At 39.3% G+C, this 20689-nt stretch overlaps 1 protein-coding gene across 4 annotated transcripts in view; it reads left to right on the top strand.

The window, feature by feature from the left end:
* The window catches only part of GSK3B (glycogen synthase kinase 3 beta), a 287106-nt gene extending 270552 nt beyond the window's left edge, over window positions 1–16554 (top strand). For 2 of the 4 annotated variants that reach the window (XM_020985881.2, XM_020985883.2), the window contains 2 exons: window positions 1589–1724; window positions 11481–16554. In XM_020985881.2, coding sequence (XP_020841540.1) covers window positions 1589–1689 — 101 coding nt within the window. In that variant the 3' untranslated portion in view covers window positions 1690–1724; window positions 11481–16554. The remainder of the gene's footprint in view (window positions 1–1588; window positions 1725–11480) is intronic. The other 2 variants (XM_020985882.2, XM_020985884.2) reach the window with 1 other exon arrangement.
* The last annotated feature ends 4135 nt before the right edge of the window (window positions 16555–20689 follow it).

The following is a 20689-nucleotide window of genomic DNA, read 5'->3' as shown; positions in this document are numbered from 1 at the left end:
CTCAAGTTATCTACTCTGCTAGCAGAATAGGTCCAGAATTTTAGGACTGTTGTATTGTGGATCATTATAGTGATAGTCCCACCTGATAGGCCGTCGAGAGATAGATAGATAGATGGATGGATGGATGGAGGGATGTAAGTGTTTGGTCTGCATAAGGGTCTAATTATTAACTTGCAAAAAAAACCCATGTAGTGTTTCTTCACAAATACAAAAGGAGAAATCAATTTTTAACTCTTTTGTAACTGACCCCTTCTGGGCTCATACTGCCAGGATTCAGTCTTGGGGCCTCTCACAGAAATTCTTTGACTCATTTAACTCCCATTTCCTCAGTGAACATCAGAATATGTTTATGTCTAGGTATCTACAAAAAAAAAAAAAAAGGAAAAGCACTCAGGCTAATATGAACTCAATTATAGAACCAGCTCTGTTTAAACTGACAAAACAGCATTGAAAGGGCTCGGTGAAAGCTCATAGACAGTCAGCAAGGGGTAGTCTCCTATCTGTATGCCATTGTTTGCATCTGTTTATTTGCGTGTGGGTTTATGATCTATTCATCCTTCAAGCTCAAATCTCTCTTTTTCCATTAAGCCTTCCCAAGCCACACTAGCCCACAGTGATCCTTCTCTCTCCTATGACCTCTTTTAGTATTCATGTCTGTAGGATTCCCTTAGCAATTAATCATAGAATCCCAGAATTGGAAGAGACCTCTCATCCTCTGACTGAAGTAGGAATCTGCTAGAAAACCCCCAGAATGAGAACATACTATCTTGAGGTCTTCCATTCCACTTTTGAACAGCTCTTATTTTTAAATAGGTTTTTTTGGTTTGTTTCAGTACAGTTTACGGAAATCCATACTGTATTACTTCTTGGTTATCTCCTCTAGAACAGAGCAGGACAAATCTAATCCTTCTTCCACAAGGGATATTTCACATATTTAAAGACAGCTTTCATATTTCCCCTAAGTTTTCTCTTTTTTGGCTAAATATTCACATGTTCTTCAACTTCCATGGCGTGGTTTGTAGTTCCCTCACCATCCTGGTACCCTATTTTATATAAACTACCTTGTCACCATCTTTCCTAAAATGTGCACTTGCCTGACAGCAGAGGTGTGTTCAGGCTAGGGCAGAGCACAGTGGGCCTTTCACATCTGTTTTTGTGAACGATACTTATTTTAATGGCACTTAATTTCATACTCAATTTTTTGGATGTCGTGTCACCCTGCTGATTCGTCATTGAATTTACAATTCACTAAAATCCCCATGTTCTATTCACATGAATTGTTGTTTAGCTACATTTGCCCTGTCGTACACAAGTGTGAGCAATTTTTTTTAATATTAGTTTTATACTTACCCTATAAAATTGTATCTTATTAGAATGAACCCATAATTCCACCCTGTCCTTATACACTATCCCACATGGTAGCCAGACTTTTCAGATTGGTGCCATCTCTGCAATAGAGCACTCTAGAATTTTGCCAAGAACCAAAGTCAAAGTCACACTGGTCCATAGTCTTCCCCTTTCTGAAAAGTGGTGCCTTATACCTGTCTCTATTCCTGAAGCTCCTCTTCCATTCTCCACAATTTTTCAGAAATCACCAACAACAATTCATCAGTCACATCTGCAAGTTCTTTCAGTGCCCTGGAATGTACTTTTGGACCTGGTGAATTGAACCTCACTGAGAGCATTTAGCTCTTACCATCTCTTCAGTCATTGTGTATCCTTTGGTAATAATGATAATTGCTCATATTGCTATAGTACTTTTACAATTTACATATAATTTTTCTCACAACAACCATGTGTAATAGGAAGTAGGAGTAGTAGCCTACCCATTATATGGAAACTGAGGCCCATAGAGGTCAAGTGACTTGCCCACAGTCACAGATAATAACTAACAGCAAAGCTTTGACTTGAATGCAAGGTTTCCAAGACCCAATCTACTTACTGTACTGCTTCCCTTACACACGCACGCACACACACATATACACATTTATCTTATTTTGTTAACAAAATATTTTACATACATTGCCCCATTTGGCCACCATAATTGACTAATGAGATAGATATTGAAAAGTATTACTACCCCTTTTTATAAATATTTAATCTGAGACCCAGAAAAGTTAAATTATCTACTCAAAATCACACAGAAAGTGGCAGAAACACAGCTTGAACCCACATCTTCTCATTCCAGATCTCTTATTTTTTGTTTTTGTATCACAGCTTAAGATATTCCTTGTCATTATGCTGACTGTTGTTTATTTCTTTGTGTCAATATTTAATGTTCTACATGTTTATATCTTCCCTATTGGAATGTAAGCTCCTTAAGAGCAAGGATGGGGCCCACAATGATTAACATAGTACCTTATGGCTAAGAATTGGAAATCAGAGGGATGCTCATCATTTGGGGAATGGCTAAACAAGCTGTAGTATATGATCGTAATGGAATATTATTGTGCTATAAGAAATGACAAGCAGGATGATTTTCAGAAAAACCTGGAAAGATTTACATGACTTAATGAATAGTGAAGTGAACAGAACCTGGAGATCGTTGTACACAATAACAGCAGTATTGTTCGATGAAGAACTGTGAGTGACTTAGATATTCTCAGCAATATAATGATCCTAGACAATCCCAAAGGACTAATGATGAAGCATGCTGTACGCCTCCAGAGAAAGAACTGATATTGATTGAATACACACTGAAGCATGCTATTTTTCACTTTCACTTTTTTCTTTTATTCTAGTCTTCTTGTGCAAAATGACTATGGAAATGTTTTACATGATTGCACATGTGTAACCTATATCTGATTGCTTACTATCTCAGGGAGGGAGTAGGGGAGGGAGGGATAGAATTTGGAACTCAAAACTTTAAATAAAAATGTTAAAATTTTTTTTAAAAAGATAGTACCTTAGTCATCACTGCTAATTGATAATTATGTGTGATATGATTTTTGTCTTCATTGTGAGTCTTTGTCCATCTGCCTGTCCATTCTGGTGTATGTGGAAGGAATGTTTCTGTCTCAGATCTTTCAGTATAATTCTGTATTTGTCTCCTATATGTATGTCTTTCTGAAGTTACCTAAATTTGAAATTCCAGAAATAGAGATAGGAGCTGGACCTGTAATTTCATTGGTATAGGGAACTCCCAAGTAAAGAATCTCCCTCCACCAAGAAAAGTCGGTGCCTCTTCTGCATCTTAGAGCCTTAGGGTTGTCTGGAGCAGTAAGAAGTTAGAATTACTTAGGGTCAACCAGAGGAGGCACTTCTCTCCTGAGAAGGAATAGAATTATTGACTCCCATCTCATGCAAGCCCTGTGAGTAGTCAGGCAGTCCAAGGGAAGGAGGAAAGACTGAGAAGAAGGCTGCTTTGGTAAGTCTTACCCCACCCTTCCATCTTGGATGGGCTCTGAAAGAGTCACCCAAGAGCAGGAGAGGGAGCAAGGGGGACGGGGTGTTACAGATGTTACTAATGAAGGACTGGAGGCCTAGAAGTGTTAAGAGTTGCAAAATATTTCCCCATGTAGTAAGGAGCAGAGCTGAGATTGAAGCCCATATCTTCTGAATTCAAATCCAATATCTTTTATACTATACTATGCTCCTTGTCTGAGTGAATGTGCATGAGAATATGAATATTAACCTCCCTGGGCCTCAGTTTCCTCATTTGTAATGAGGGGCTGGACTAGATGGCTTCTGAGATCCCTCCAGTTTTAAATCTATGATCCTTATATGTGTGTGTGAATGCATATGCACATATGTGTGTATGTATGTATATATGTGTATATATACATACATACATACACACACACATATATATATAAAAAAATATAAAATAAGGGTAGAATGAGTTTGTGTTTGGAGGCTTTAATATATATTTTATCATTGGTTCTATGCCACTATATATCTAATAAGGATGGCCTTACCTAAGGAGGTAATTTAATTTATTTTTTCCTGTTTTCTCTGGGGAACAGTGGTGTCATCTCCCCTTATAAATTAGCAACCTGTTGCTTTCTTTAGCCTCATATGGAGGGAAGCTGTTATTAAAGATTAGTTTTGAGCCAAGTAAATTAATAACTGGAATTATTCCCAGGTCAGTTTGTAACCCTCTGTACAAATATATAGGTACTTTAGCACATTCATACTTAAAAATATAGAAAATAATGCTCTTGTCAACAATTTTTCTTGTCTTAGAGTTAACAGTCTTAATTTATAGAGATAGTATCTTTAAAAGATATAAAGTGGAATAGACTAAGCATGAGCTTTGTGATTGTATTGAGTAGCATAGCCTTTTACTTCCAGTTTAAGCCCTAAATGAAAGTCTGCTTAATCACATGAAAGGTACATCAACCAATCACTCCGTCAGTAAGTATTTATTAGGCACATACTCCATGCAAGAGAATATGCCAGGCATTGGGGAAACAAAAGCAGACAGACCCTGCTTTCAAAGAGCCTATGATTGCTCTAAAGAGAAGAGGCAATACATACACACACGTGCGCGCGCGCGCACACACACACACACTATGTAATGGGGGGGGACTTACAGCTGGGGAGGATCAGGAAAGATTTCATGTAAAAGAAGGCACTTGTACTGAGACTTGAAGGGACCTAGGGAGTCTAAGATGTAGACGTGAGGAAAAAGTAGAGCATGCATGACAGGTTGGGGGGCAGGGTGGGGGAGGAAACAGGAAGGGGACAGCCAGTGCAAAGACGTGGAGACCCAAGATTTAGTGCCGTGTCTAAGAAATACCTTTTGACTGAACTGTAGAGTGTGGGAAAGGGAGTGATAGGTAACAAGGCTGGAATGCTAGGATAGGGCCATTGTGTGAAGGGCTTTATATTTCAAACAGGAATTTATTCTTCATCCTGGAGATAATGGGGAACCACTAGAGTTTGAGTAAGGGAGTGACATCGTGAAATCTGTACTTTACGGAAATCACTTTGGCAGCTGTGTTGAAAATGGTTTAGAGCAAAGAAGAGACTGGTCCCAGAAATCAATTAGGAGGCTGTGGCAAAAGGTGATAAGGGCCTGCACTAGGGTGGTTTCTGTGCAAGTAGAAAGAGAGGAACAGATGCTAGAGGTAGCGTTCATTTAGGAATGGCGAGATTTCATAACTGATCAGAAGGGATAATGCTAAAGTTGCAAACCTGAATGACATCTGATGACATCTTTGAAACATCTAAGAGGCAATGGGACTAGAGGTCAGGAGAGAGACTAGGGCTAGATATGTAAATCTAAGAATTATTAGCATAAAAAGTATTATTATTAAACTCATAGGAGTTGATGAGGGCACTGAAAGCAGTTAAAGAAGAGAATGCGGGACAGCATCTGTATACAGCCATAGTTAAGAGTTAGTTAAGAGGCAAAGGAACTGAGGAGGGGTCCAACGGGAAGAGAACTAAGAGACAGCAGTGTCACAAAAACCCAGAGAAGACAACATTCAGGAAGAAAGGATGGTCAGCAATGTCAATGCTGCAGACAAGTCAAAAGGGGAAGAACTGAGAAAAGGCCATCATATTTGACAACTAAAAAATCATGGGTACCTTTGGAAAGAGCATTTCACTTGAGGGATAAGGTCGGAAGCAAGATTTCAAATTGTTGAAAGGAAGTGGAAGCAGTGAATATAGATAACTTATTCTAAGAATGTGGCTGGAAAAGGTAGGAGGGACATCGAGTGATATCTTGAGGGGATGGTAAGGTCTAGAGAGGGTTTTTTAAGGATGGGGGAGCCTCAAGCATGTTTATAGCCATCAAGGAAGGAACACCAAAGAGGATGATTGTGGGAGCAATTTGCTGGAGAAGAAGGGAAGGGATGAGATCATGGTTACATGTCATAAATTGGTTACAAATTGGGCAGTAAGGGCCCCATCTTCCTCAGAAACTGGAATGAAGGAAGAGAGGACCTTAAAGGAGTGTGAGATGTAGAGAAGACACCAGGGAATTCAGAATGCTCAGTAGAATAAGCAAGACACAGTTCATATTGGGGGAGGAGTGTTGTTGAGGAAGCTTGAGGAGAGAAGAGACCTTTTCACCCCATCTACCTAGCTCTTACCTGTGAGTTCCCCTTGAAGTTTGACTTTATATGTCAGCAAATCTTCCTTCATCACAATCAGTGAATGAAGGTTATCTGTCGAATGGTAAAATTTGTAGTACTAAGAATCCTTTCTTCTTTTGTTTTCCTGTCCCATAATTATATCTTCTTTAAGAATAGAGAATCTAGGAGCAGCTAGGTGGCACAGTGGATAGAGCACCAGCCCTGGAGTCAGGAGGACCTGAGTTCAGATGTGAACTCAGACACTTGATACTAGCTGTTTGACCTGGGCAAGTCATTTCACCCCAATTGCCTCACCAAAAATTAAATTTAAAAAAAAATGACAGAATAGAGAATCTACCTTCTACCAACAAAGATGTGAAGTATATATACTGTATGCTGACCTTCAGTCAAAAAATTGAACTATAAAAAGCATATGTTCCTTCCCATCTAGACAAAATGATCAGCAACCAAAATTTTTTCTCCTCAAGTGACTTGGGCATATTTCAGAGGAGATTATTACCAAAGTCTAAACCTATGGAATTTGATTCCATTTTTCAGTGGTTTAAAATGAAATGCTTAGAAGTAGAATTTGGTTTTGGTCCCATACTCATTTAAAAGGCTTGTGTTTGTCATTTGTAAAAAATATAGCATAAAAAGACCTTCAAAACTCTTTACAGATAAATAAAACACCTCATAAGATACCATTGGTGTGGCAGATGAGCAAATCATGCCAGTGCTTCCTAGCATAGAAGAATCTTTTTTATAAATAGTATTTTATCTTTTCCAATTACATGTAAAGATAGTTTTCAACCTTTATTTTTATAAGATTTTGAGTTTCAGATTTTTCTCCCTCCTTTCGCTCTCCCCTCCCCAAGTCAGCAAGCAGTCTGATATAGGTTATACACGGGCAATAATGGAAACATTTCTACATAAGTCACGTGAAAGAAGAAACAGAACAGAAGGGAAAAGACACACACACACACACACACACACACACACACACACACACACAAGTGAAAATAACGTGCTTCGATCTGCGTTCAGACTCCATAGTTCCTTCTCTGGATGTGGATAGCATTTTCCATCATGAATCTTTTGGAGTTGTTTTGGATCATTGTATTTCTGAGAAGAGCTAAGTCTATCATAATATCATCACACAGTGTTACTGTTACTGTTACTGTGTACATCTTCTCGTCGTTTTGCTCACTTCACTCAGCATCAGACCATTCAAGTCTTTCCAGGTTTTTCTGAAGTCTGCCTGCTCATCATTTCTCATAGCACAATAGTATTCCATTACATTCATATACCACAACTTGTTCAGCCATTCCCCAATTGATGGGCATCCCCTCAATTTCCGATTCTTTGCCGCACAAAAGGAGCAGCTATAAATATTTTTGTACATGTGGGTCCTTTTCTGGGTGTTGTTTTGTTTTGTTTTTAAATCTCTGGGATACAGACCTAGTAGTGGTATTGCTAGATCACAGTTTGATTGTTGGGCATAGTTCCAAATTGCTCTCCAGAATATTTGGATCAGTTTACAGCTCCAATCAACAATGTATTAGTGTCCCATTTTTCCCACATCTTCTCCAACGTTTATCATTTTTCTTTTCTGTCATATTAGTCAATCTGATAGGTATGGTGTGGTACCTCAGAGGTGTTTTAATTTTCTTTATCTGAAAACTGCCTGTTCCTATCCTTTGACCATTTATCAATTGGGGAATGACTTGTATTCTTATAAATTTGACTCAGTTCTCTATATATTTGAGAAATGAGGCCTTTATCAGAAACATGTAAAATTTATTTCCCAGCTTTCTCCTTTCCTTCTAATCTTGGTTGCATTAGCTTTCTTTGTGCAAAAACTTTTTAATCTAATGTAATCAAAATTATTCATTTTGCATTTCATAATGTTCTCCATCTCTTGCTTGGTCATAAATTCTTCCCTTCTCCGTAAATCTGACAGGTAAACTATTTCTTGCTTTCCTAATTTGCTTACAGTGTCACTGTTCGTGTCTAAATCATATATCCGTTTTGACCTTATCTTGTTATATGGTGTGAGATATTGGTCGCATAAAAGAATTTCTATTGCATTTATTGCTGAGCAAAATTTGAACAAGAAGCAAATTTAATGTAGATAAAACAAGCTTTTTTTTTGAAGATCTTTACCTAACTCAGTTTCAGCCTGCATTGTGAGAGAAGGGACTGGTTAGAACAAGAGGGTAAAGTGTTGCCAGGGACAGTGTTCATGTGTGCTAAATTCCCAGTAATCAATGAATCTTTTTGTCAAACACTCAAGAATGACACAGCACACAGAACTGCCTAGAGTAGGTAAAGAAATATTTACAAATTGCATTTCAAATATTTTATTCTGAAAATCAAAAACCACTTTATTAGATTGCTCTAGATGAGAATCTAGTGTAGGATTACTGTTATTAGATAATTACTGTGTCCTTCTCTACAAATAGACCAGGTTTCAGGCAGATTTATATCTAGTATATTACTACATATGAAGGTTTAACATCCCTTATCCAACCAAAGATTGACATTGCTATCCAGTATAAATAAATGAGATTTTTTTGAGGCAGTTCTTCAATTATAAAGTGTGGAGTAGGATTTCATTAATTTTAACATAAACTGTGCCTGTTATTATTGTGAAATGCAGTCTACAGAAAAGGGCTTGTTAGATAGCTGTGTTCAGGAAAGTAATTGAAGAGAGGTCATTTGATGAAGGAAACTCTGAAGACCAGTGGAAAAATTACTAGAAGTAGGACAAGATGCATCACTCTCAAATTCAGTGGAAAGACAAAACCAAGGCATATCCAAATATAGTCATGGAAGCCCAAGAATCATTACCTGAAATAATGAACTAAATAAATTAAATTTTAGACATTGTTATCCATTCACCATCAAAGCTAATGACCCTGACTTCAAGGAGGAAGTCCTATGTCAGCAGAAAATGTAACCTGGGAATAAATAAGCTATGCACTTTCTTTTTGAATTCACTCCTTGTGACACAGCTTAAAGATTTTAAAGTTAGAAGAAACCCTAAGGACTAACCCCCTCTATTTAACATATTAGGAAACTGGAGGCCAGAGAGGTAAAGTTACTTGGCCAGAGTCATACAAGTATTAAGTGACAGAGACAGGATTTGGAGCCAGGGCTTCTGTGTCCAAATCCAGTTCTCTTTTCTTTATACCACACTGTCTCCATAGTTAAAACTCCATTCAGTTCCATAGATTCTCTGACCCTAATTTATTTGTCCCGACATCACAGCATCCAGATCTACATTTCACTAGAGTATGAAGAAGATCAAAGTATCTAGGAAGGTTCCATCGAAGAGTTTGTGTAAACTAGATTTGTTTAGAACATAGGACAACAAGGATTTTGACAATAAAGCATGAAGTAGTTGTTGAATCCCAGGAATTATGCACGTCCTCCAAATACAAATGGCATTAAAGTCATTAGGAACAGACACAATTAAATGGGAGGTCAGAGGGTACTATCAATATTAGAGCAGGGTCCCAGGTCATTATGTTACAAAAACGACCTCATGGACCAGCCAAGGTCTTCATGAAGAGGTCATAACTCAGAGAGTAGAATAACCCCTGTATTTTGAGAGTCTGCTGAATAAGTTCCAATAGCCTCCAGCCTTGACCAGTATCTCTTCTTGATCCATATTAACCCTACCTCGAGGGGCTGGGGGTCAACTTCTGTGTTAAATTTTATTGCTCAAAGTGTTAGGAGTTTTTGTTATCATGCAAAGAAATTTCTTGCCAGGATAGAAGAACCTAGGAAAATACAGACAAGTATAAGGTAATTAATTGCCAGCCAAAGTCTCCAGGAATACCAGTATAGCCTTCATCCCATTTCCAACTTTAGCAAATAATAAACACCCTGTCTTTGGACAGTTTTCAATGTTGCCAGCAACACACTCTTGGACCTTTGAGTGTGATGTCAGTGCAACAGCAAGAGTAGATGCAGTGGGGCAGCAAGGTGGAGCAGTATATAGAGCACCACCCCTGCAGTCAGGAGGACCTGAGTTCAAATTCGGCCTCATACACTTGACACTTACTAGCTGTGTGAGCCCGGGCAAGTCACTTAACGCCATTGCCTAGCCAAAAAAAAAGTAGATGCAGAAGAAACAGCCCATCTAGAATTTCAAGAGTTAGTCAAGCATCTTGGGTACCATAGTTGTCCAGCCGTGTCTTTTAGAATGTTTTTCAATTCAGATCTTTATTTGATACTCGCTATCTGCAAGTCACTGTGCCAGGTGGTCTGGTGGATACAAAGACAAATATGATTGGGTTCTTGCCCTTGAAGAGTTTATGGTCCAGAGGGGAGATAGAACATGTACTGTGATTACATTGTAAAGTATAATGCAGATGGGCAGAAAAAGGAAGTATTGGGTACTATGTAGTTCAGAGGAGAGAACTGAATGAATGAAGCATTTGTTATGCACTTACTGTGTGCAAAACCACCTTGTTATAGTCACTGACACACAAAGACAAAAGCAAAACAGTCCCTGCCCTCAAGGAACTCACATTCTAAAGGGGAAGACAATACATGTGAAATGTTGAAATAATCAGATGGAAAGGCCCCATCACCCTGAGGGGGCAGCAACAAAACAGATGTTGCTGCCTCTTCTGTAATGTCATTCCCACTGGTAAAATCATAACAGTTTCTGATATCAGGGAAGGCAATTAGCTCCTTGGATCTTTTTTTAAACATGTGTAAAATTTCGTGTGTTTTCTGGTCAGTCAGTTGCCTAAAATGGGTCTGCAAAGTACGCTCAGTCCCAAGACATCGACTCTGGGACAGTTTATTGTGTTGAGAAATGTGGATTTCTATTGTCCCTATCTCCAGTTAAAATGAGTCATTGAGAGCTGACTCTACTTTGAAAGCAAGTAGATGAGCCTAATTCACCTGAGGTGCTCCTTCCTGTCATTGATGGGTGACTCTCAGGACTTTTTAGACATCTCTACCCACTTAAATATGGTGACTTATTTTGTTTTTTTGGTAACTTCCCAATCTTTCCACAGGTTTTGGTATGCATCCATTACTAGTTAATTTTAAATAAGCTAGACTCTGTGAGTGTTGATAATCTGCTCCTTACTCCCAGCCTGAGTTGATCATAGCATCAAAGGTTTAGACCTAATACAGACCTCACATCCCTTCATTTTATAGATGAGGAAACTGAGACACACAGACACAAGCATTTGCCAAGTTCCCAACTATTCTGTTACCCAGAGATACTTTCTCTCCCTGAAGACCAAGAATCATTTTTATTGGTAGGCTAATCTAAGAATATGGAATTGAGATTTCCTTACCGCCAGAGCAGCCTTGGGGTGGGGAGGGAGAGCAGCATGCATCTAGTCAGTTCCTGTCTCATAGGCCTATTTAAAAGTTCTCTCCAAACAGCATTGCTCATGCTTTCTCTTTGGGGAACTCTTATTGCAGATGCTAATGCAGGAGACCGAGGACAGACCAATAATGCAGCATCAGCTTCAGCCTCCAACTCCACCTGAACCAGCACCAGGCAGCCAGCTGTGCAGGAGAACTCGCCGGCCACTTGGGTTTCACTCAGCAACACTGGTCACGTTGGGAAAGAAAATTAAAGAGAAAAAAAAAAAACCTTGTTCATTTTAGTGTTGAATTTTTTTTTTATTATTGTTGTTCTTATTTAACCTTGTAAAATATCTATAAATACAAGTCAGTTTCATTGTATTCTCACTTTGAGGGATTTCCAGGGGTTCGGGAGGGGTCGTGGGGAGGGGACAAGCGGAGCAATGGAACATAAAATAACTCCCACGACAGTCTTTTTTATGGAAAGTCTGCTGTTATGTACTCTAAAAGCAGGACTCTTGCCTCGTGCCCCCTTCCACAAAAGAAGAAAACTGTTCTGTGCTGAAGTTTGGGGAACTTTCTTTTCTTTTTTTCAGTCAGTGTCAGACATTGGTATAGTGCACAGCTTGAATTTGGTTGGGAGCTTAGCAGGTGTAATTCATTGGGGGCTTCAGTGTTGCTTGTAAAATTAATCCGTATCCTAGGGTTTTTGAAGAATTGCCTTTGGCATGTTGGGGTGGGTGTGGCAGGTGGAATGTGTCACATCCATCGCCAAGGGAGGCAATTGACTTTCAAGTTTAGAGCTACACATGGAATGTTTTCAGGGGGTTTGCTTATTTTTTTTTTTAATTTTGCTCTTACATCAGGGTGAGAGAAACCTACAGTGTCATACATGATAGGAAGTTGTCAGATGAGAAGAAGCAAGCCAGAGCTTAGCTCTGTTAGCTGGACAAGAGGATGCCTGTTTGGCTGACTGGAGGCTCTCTGCCAAATCTCAGCCTAGCTTTCCAGGAGTCATCTAGAAAGGCTAAAGGAAAATTAAAGTTAGGTGAGCCGCTCTGGTCTGCAGAAGAGAAAAGCAGGTGATGAACTGTGTCCTATGGGAAGGGGACAGATGAGGGGCTCTTTGGCAAATGGCCACTGTGAATATATTTTTCCAGGTTTTGCTCTGAAATTGCTTCCCTTGCAAAGATACACCATGAGAGGACACTATAGTTTATAATGTGAACTGTAACAGTCTACTGGTTTATTTTTCATAATTTTTTATTGAAAGTTGAGATTGCAAATTGCCACATTCTATACATAGTTCTAATTTTAAATCCAAATCTAGAATCTATATTTAATTTCATCCTTTTTTAACCTCATGCTTTTTAAATTTTATTTATTGATGCATGTCAGATACGCCATTATGATATTAAAATGGTAAAAATATTAATAAACTAGGCATCAAAATTATATAAAAAGTACTTGTACCTGCTGACCTATAGGAAAGCTGATTATATAAATGTGTGTGTATATATATTATATATATACATGTATACATATATTCAATACTGCTTTTTTATTTTTTGTCTGATTGAAGCATGAGAAGAATGCTTTTTTTTCCAGTTAATTATCTTGTTCTGTTTTCTTTCTGTATCAGTGAATGATGTCAGAATCAAAGTCTCTGTTTTTGAAGTAAAAGCAATATTCCTTGGAAAGCCAGGAGGGTGGATGGATTATATTTGCAATGTAGAAATAGTTTTTTCAGAACTGGTCTGTTTTATACTTGTGAGTTTGGTGTCCACATGGGCCTTATATACTCACTAAAATGAACCTTAGTCACCTTGGTGCTTATGGGCCATTACTTGACCTGTGACTCTTTAAGGCACAATCAGTTGTATTTTACATTTAAAGATCATTTTAAGTGATGGCCCCTTCCCTCCTGCCTGCCCTTCCTCAAACACCTTCCAAGGATAAACTAGCAACAGCAGAGCTGGCTGCGAAGTTACTGCTAGGAGGCAGGAAGAGTGGAGGCTTATCTCTCTCTGAGCATTCAATTTGCCCTCACCCTCCTCATTGCTACAGGAAGTTACGTAGGGATTTGAATGTCTCACCTTCCAACTCATTTGGAAGATTAGTCTCTTAGTGGTCCTGGAAATGGGCGTTGACATCTCCACTGCCCTGCTGTTTGACAAACAGGGTGTCTGAGAGATGGTTGCCTCCTGCTGAGATGAACTGATACCCAGAAAGAAAACTATGAGTCATCTTAGTTTTCACTCATTCAGCAATGCTCTTTGGGGTGTTTGAAAGCTCTGGGTGTAGCATAGTAGAGGAAAGGAAAACACAGACACACCCCACCCCACCCCCCAAAAAAAGCCCTCACAACTATTCTTAGTTTGATTAGCTATTATAATTAGAATCTGAAAGAAGTCTGAATTCATGAAACTTGCCAGCAGAATCCCATAAAGGGAAATAGGGCTTTAATAATAAGTTTCCCAAAAGAATTTATAGAAGATTTAAAAGGCAGGTTAGTGACTAAATAATGGATGTGCTTTAAGACAATGCCCAGCCACAGATTTGGAGACAGACATTACTCTGGACTTGGATGGTATTTTCCAAAGTCCATAAAATCACTGCTTATATCAGGAAACACTTTGTGTCTTTTTTTCCCTGAGGATGGAAAGAGGAGGAGGAGGAAGAAGAGGGAAATGTAAGCGCTTTTCTCTCATTTTTATTTTATTTTGTGTGTGTGAGGGCTGAAGTCCGGTGATTTTACTTTCTCAAGGATCACGACAGGATCCCAGAACTCTTTTATACAAGTGAGATCCAGGTCTCTGAATATCTTTTTGTAAATAATAATAATAATAATAATAATAATAAAAAGCTCCTCACCAAATTCAAGCTTGTACATTATATTTTCTTTTGATGTTTTTAAATTTAAGTTTTATTGTTTTGTATGTAAATATGTGGACCCAGGAACTGTTATTAATGAGCAAAAAGTTACTGTTCAGGGCAGTGATTCTGTTTAATAATCAGACAAAATGTAGACGAGCTTTTTAAAGCCATATAGTTTTAACTCTGTACAGTAGGTACCGGCCTGTATTATTGTAACAATAACTCTAGCAATGTATAGTGTATCTATATAGTTTGGAGTGCCTTCGCTTCCATGGTTCGCTTTTGGTTTTGTTTTCTGTTTTGTTTTATAATTTTGTTTCCCCTTTCTGTGTCCCCATTCCCTCTTTTAACTAATGTCTCACAAAGCAGCATTTAGCCCTTCCCACAGCTGTGACGAGTGCTGTTAAGGTTTCAGTGATACCATGCTTAGGAGTGGAAAGAGAGGAAACCATGTTATAACTCATTTTACTCACACCCTGACTTTGTTTTGGCTGAGTGCTGGTTTCCTCCCGAGTAGCAGTGACCGGTTTCATTATTTCACACATCACCCACCCAGCACCAAGTTGCCCTAACGCTGGGGCAGGGATCAGCTAGATTAGATTTTGCTCGTCTTTCCCCAAGCCCTGCATCCAGGGGTCTTGTGAACAGCAGATTCTGGGAGCCTTCCTTTGGGTTCATTTTCTCCCTCTCTTTGCCTTCCTTCCTTCTCCTTGTCCCCTCCCCCTCCGAGAGAGAGAATTTGATTTTATGAGTCAAAAATATCTTCATAGGACCACAGCTTGACAAAAAATGGTTCAGCATGTCACATCATAATTACTGGTGGCTACAATATGTAGGACCATTCCAGTTAAAATACTGTTGTTTTAACAAGAACTCTTAGCTTGCTCCCTTCTTGTCACTCTCACCCCTTCCAATAAAATGTCATTTATAAATTCTTAATTAAAATCAGTTTAATTTTTATTATGTGCCCAGCACAAAGGCTTTTTTTTAAACAAAGAAAAAAATCACAATCATTTATGTTTTGCCTCCAAGTATTCCACATACAATGTCTTGAAGAGAAGAAAAAAAAAACTTTACCAAACCAAAGGTTGCTATTTTTGACACATCATGTTGTTCATTCCAGCAAGGCAAAAGACGGCACCTTTTTTTTTTTCTGGTGACGTGACAGTGATGTAATTTTGTTTTGTTTTGTTAACAGTCCACTCAATTTTTTAAAAATATTTTTGGTTTATTTTTAGCAAAGTATGGCTGACCAGTCATTTTGTCTGCACTAATGCAAAGGTTTCTGAGAGAACTATGTTCTCTGACCCTGTGGATATCAAGACGCTGGTATTATTTTGTTTAAAATTTCTTGCCATTTCCTTTTGAAGAGTCTAACTTTGGACATTCTAAAAAATAACAAAACAAAAACAAAGTTTGGCCAGTGCTAGATCCCCAATAGTCCACATTTGTTTTAAGAAAACAATTGTATTGGGTTCCTACAGTTCACAATTAACAAAATTCTAAATCTTGATGAAGCCAAACTCCCCACCCCACCGCCATACAAAAAACCAAGCATCCTTTACCAGTATTTTAGTCTTTTCTGGTAGAAACCTGAGCCATTGAAGGTAAAACAGACAACTTAGAAGCACAGACAAGTAACCAGACCAGGGCCTGCCTTTCTGAAGTTTTGAAAAGTAATCCCTGGGGTTTGGATTATTTTCACAGGGGTTATGCCCAATTTTATTCACGTTTGTTGCTCCATTTTGCACCTCTGCAATAAAAGCAAAATGACAAACCATGCATAAGGGGTTAGCTTGAGAAGTAGCTTCCTTGTGTTAATTCATTCTAAACTTTTTTATATATCTGTCTACAGGGAGATGCAGATAGATGTATGAAAATGTGCTTGCCTGTAAAATTTGCATTTATAAATGTGTTGCCGATGGATCACTTGGGCCTGTACACACACCAATTAGCGTGACCACTTCCATATTAGAAACAGAAATCTAAATATATATAAATATATATATATATACATATATATATATAAAGGACTGTGGGTTGTATACAAACTATTGCAAACACTTGTGCAAATCTGTCTTGATTTAAAGGAAAAGCAAAACTTGTATAACATTATTACTACTTGAATGCCTCTGTGACTGAATTTTTTTTTCATTACTTTTTTTGTGGACAGTATGCTTAATGTTTTTTTTTCCTTCCCCCATTCCCTTGTAAATACATTTTGTTCTGTGTGACTCAGTTTGGAAATAGTTAACTGGTACTGTAATTTGCATTAAATAAAAAGTAGGTTAGCCTGGAAATGAAATTCAAATTCGGAAGTGTGTGGTCTTTATTTCAGTTCCCAGACCTCTTTCTTTGCCCTCTAATTTGCCACTGCTCCGTTGACTGCCATTACCTTCCCCTTTCCCTAAATTAATGAAATATGAATCTTTGTTACAAAAATCGAGATGTAGATGTGTTTTCTCTCTTTTCCCCTCCACATAAACTTTTATTCCCTTGCCTTGTCCAAGGGGTACAGCTTATATTTAGTATGTTATTGAATTTGATGAAAAGGGGATTTCAGCAAGCTGTTTTTGAAAAGAAAGGAAAGTGTCCAGTTAAAGGGACAAACTATAGATTGTGTACTGCCGGCTTTGAACACTGTACTCTTGGTTTTGGGGTAACTGTTCTTTTATTTTTTTTTAAAGCTTCATCCCATTGATGTTACTGGGTGGTGATTTGTAAGACTATATGAACACCATTTCCAGTGAGGCTGTACCTCCCAATGAATCAACACATGCTGTGTTTGAGTCTGGTGATATTCAATCCTGGATGCTGTATGTAAACACAATATGTCTATTAGTGCAAAGAAAAACAGCGTTTTCAGGGCTGGCTCCTGTGGCCAATTCTGTGACCATCCTAAAATCTAGATGCAAGGTCATGTGACTTCACTGCTTCAATAAAACAAATTTATATTGGACAGAGGCTGGTTTCTTTTTTTTTTTTTAAATCTACACTCCCCCTCACCACCACTCCCAAAACCAATACTAATACAAAATCATTTTCTGTGGCGTCTGCAGAATGGTCTTGCCATGCATTTACCTAAGGGTATATCACTAAGAAAAAGACTGCTCAAACTTAAAAGATACCTCCATGCCACATAGGGACTCCTTGGTCATTGAAACACCGGGATTAAATGTGCTCAACCTTGTTATTTACTTAATGCCAATAGCTACTTATATGCAGGGACAGTTTAAATGATTAGGTGGAGTAAACTGGACTTCCCACAAACTAAAATGTATGCCTTAACTCCTGAAAAATGCATTTTAGTCTTAGCCCACCACTTCCCACCCCTGTGGTCCATAAAGATGAAATCCCCTGCCTGAGGGCACCCAGCTAAATAATATGAGGTTTCAGATTAAAAGACAGGACTTCTGACTTCCCATCCTGTGTGGGGTTGATGTATCTTTGAGCTGCACGACCAGATCATGTGTTCATGTGAAAAAGGCCCAAAAAAGCTGATTGCATTGAGAAGCAATGTCCAAGATCACATCTACCGTACTGTGTTCAGCTCTAAGTGCCGTGATTTAGGGAGGACAAGCTGAAAAGAATTCTAGAGGGTGGAGTGCCTCAAGACTATGCTAAATGAAGGGAAATGTAAGGATATTCAGCCTTTGGAAAGTAAATCTCTAGGGGGATATAATCAGCCGACTGGCATTTATTAAATGCCTACTATGTGCCAGGCACTGTGGTAAGGACTGGCAATACAAAGGAAAAATCTTCTGCTTATATAAAGTCTAATGGGAGAGGCAACATGTAAACAACTATACAAACAAGCTATATATTGGGGTGAATCTGAGATTATCTCAGAGGGAAAGCACCCAAGATTAAGGACAGCTTACAGAAGCTGGGACTTCAGGTGAGACTTGAAGGAAGACGGAATCCAAGAGGCAGAGATGAGGAGGGAGAGAGTTCCGGGCACAAGGGCCAGTCAGTGGAAATGACCAGAGTCATTGGCTTGGAGTGCCAGATGGAGGATTTTCTGTTTGATCCTGGAGATGACAGGGGGACACTGGAGTTTATGGAATAGGGTGGAAGGGGGGTTACCTGGTCAGGACTACGCCTTAGGAAGATAAAGTTGACAGCTGAGTGCAGAGATGATGCAGGGAGATCAACCTGCAAGCAATTACTGTAGTCCAGGAGGGAGGTGGCGAGGGCCTACACCAGAGGGGTGGGAGTGTCAAAGGAAAGAAGGGGGCCTCTGTAACAGATGCTCCAAACACAGAAATGACAAGACTTGACGATTAATTAGATGTGGGGAGTGAGGTGTCAAGGGTGACCAGGAGGACGGTGGTGCCCTCAACAGTGATAAGGGTGTTTGGGGGAAGGGAAGGATTTGGGGGGGAAAGATAATGAATTCAATTTTGGATGTATTGAGTTGAATATATTTACAATACAACCAGTTCAAGATGTTCAACGGGCAGTGGGAGATGGGAGGCCGAAAGAGACGTCTGCCGTCAGTCGCTTCCAACCTTTCGTAACCCCATCTGGGGTTTTCTTAGCAAAGACACTAGAGTTGTTGGCCATTTTCTTCTCCAGTGGATCCAGTGGGTCCATTTTATTAGGCAATCCGAGGTTAAGTGACTTGTCCAGGGTCACACAGCTAGGAAGTATCTGAGGCTGGATTTGAACTCAGGTGGTCCTGATTCCAGGCCCAGTGACTATTCACTGAGCCACCAGCTGCCTCCAGAAGAAAGGTTAGAGGTGAATAAGGAAGTCTAAGAATCATCTCCCTAGAGATGATCATTGAATCCCTCAAACTGGTGAACTTGATACTATTTCACTTGGTGAAATCACCAAGTGAAATAGTCTAGAGGGAGAAGAGGAGAGGAAAGGAGAGCACCTAGGGCAAAGCCTTAGGAAACACTCAGTCAATGGTCACGATCTGGATAAAGATCCAACAAAGGAGACCAAGGAGCAGTCAGACTACCAGGAGGAAAAGCAGGAGAAAGATGTGTCACAAGAACCTAGAAAGAAGAAATATCAAGGAGAAGAGGGCGATCAACAGTGTCAAAGGCCAGAGGGATGAGGAACAAGAAAAGGCCTTTAGATTTAACAAGTAAGAAACCATTAGGGGGCAGCTAGGTGGCAGCTAGGTGGTGCAGTGGATAGAGCACCGGCCCTGGAATCAGGAGGACCTGAGTTCAAATCTGGCCTCAGACACATAACACTTCCTAGCTGTGTGACTCTGGGCAAGTCACTTAACCCCTATTGCCTCACCAAAAAACAGCAAAAAAAAAAATAGACCATTGGTAATTTTATGAAAAGCAGTTTGGGTTGAATGATGAAGTCAGAAGCTAGCTAGACTATGGAGTTAAGAAGGGAGTGAGAGGAAAGGAAGTAGCCTTTTTGCAGATGCCCTTCTCAAGAACTGTAGCACAAAAAGGGAGGTGTGCTAGAGGAGGATAGCTAGAGGAGATACTCCCTGAGGATGAGGGAGACATGAGCACATTAGTAAGCAGTAGTGGAAGCAGCCAGAAGACAGGGAGTGGTGGAAGTGCCAAAGTCAGGTGTGTGTGCTGGAGAAGACCAGATGAAATGGAATCACTTATTATGCACGTAGAAGTGTTAGCCTCAGCAAAAAAAAAAAAAGGGAGGGCCTCATCTTCATTTGAGACAGGGGTGAACAGAGCACCTCAGTGACATGAGAGAGGAGGAGGGTATCAAAGGGAATTCTTGTGCAAATGGTCAATTTTTTTTTTCCAGTGAAAACATGAGGCAAGGTTCTCTGTTGAGAGGATGGTGGGGAAAGGGAAGAGAGGAGATTTTTGAGGAAAGAAGATAAAGGTTTAAAAAGCTGTTGTGGTGTGTGGGATAGTGAATCAGTGATGGAGAAGTAAAAGGTTTGTTTTGGCTCAGTGAAGGCCCAATTGAGATTATGGAATGTAAACTTGTAGCAGCCCTATACTGTTTTGTGATTTTCCCCAATTGTCTGTAGGTTTTGGAAAGACTGTCACGGTTATGTGGAAGAGGGATCCAAGAGCTAGGTACAGTGATTGGAAATTATTTTTATGAGACTGGTACATCAGGCCAAAAATAGAATGAGCTGCCTCACTAGGTATGTAGTAGATTATCCAACACTGGATGTCTTTTTTCTTAAAACTGTTTACTTTCTCTATCCCACTTTGATTCCTCCAAATGAAAAAAGAAAAAAAAACCTTTATAACAATTGTGCATAATCAAACAAAATAAATTCTCATATCGTATTAGTCTTGCAATATGTCTCAATATTCTTCTTAAGTCCAGCGGCCTCTGTCAAGAGGTGGGTGGCATGCTTCTGATTCCTCTGGAATCATGGTTGGTCATTGTAGTCATGAGAGCTCTTAGGTCTTTCAAAGACCTAAGGTCTTTCTCCAGGATCTTCACACTTCACTCTTTATCAGTACTTAAAAGTCTTTCCAAGTGTC

Source organism: Phascolarctos cinereus, unplaced genomic scaffold, assembly GCF_003287225.1.
Source record: "Phascolarctos cinereus isolate Bilbo 61053 unplaced genomic scaffold, phaCin_HiC Scaffold_726;HRSCAF=1367, whole genome shotgun sequence".
Classification (NCBI taxonomy): domain Eukaryota; kingdom Metazoa; phylum Chordata; class Mammalia; order Diprotodontia; family Phascolarctidae; genus Phascolarctos; species Phascolarctos cinereus.
The sequence above is the reverse complement of the archived record's forward strand: the minus strand, read 5'-3'. Positions and strand labels throughout refer to the sequence as shown.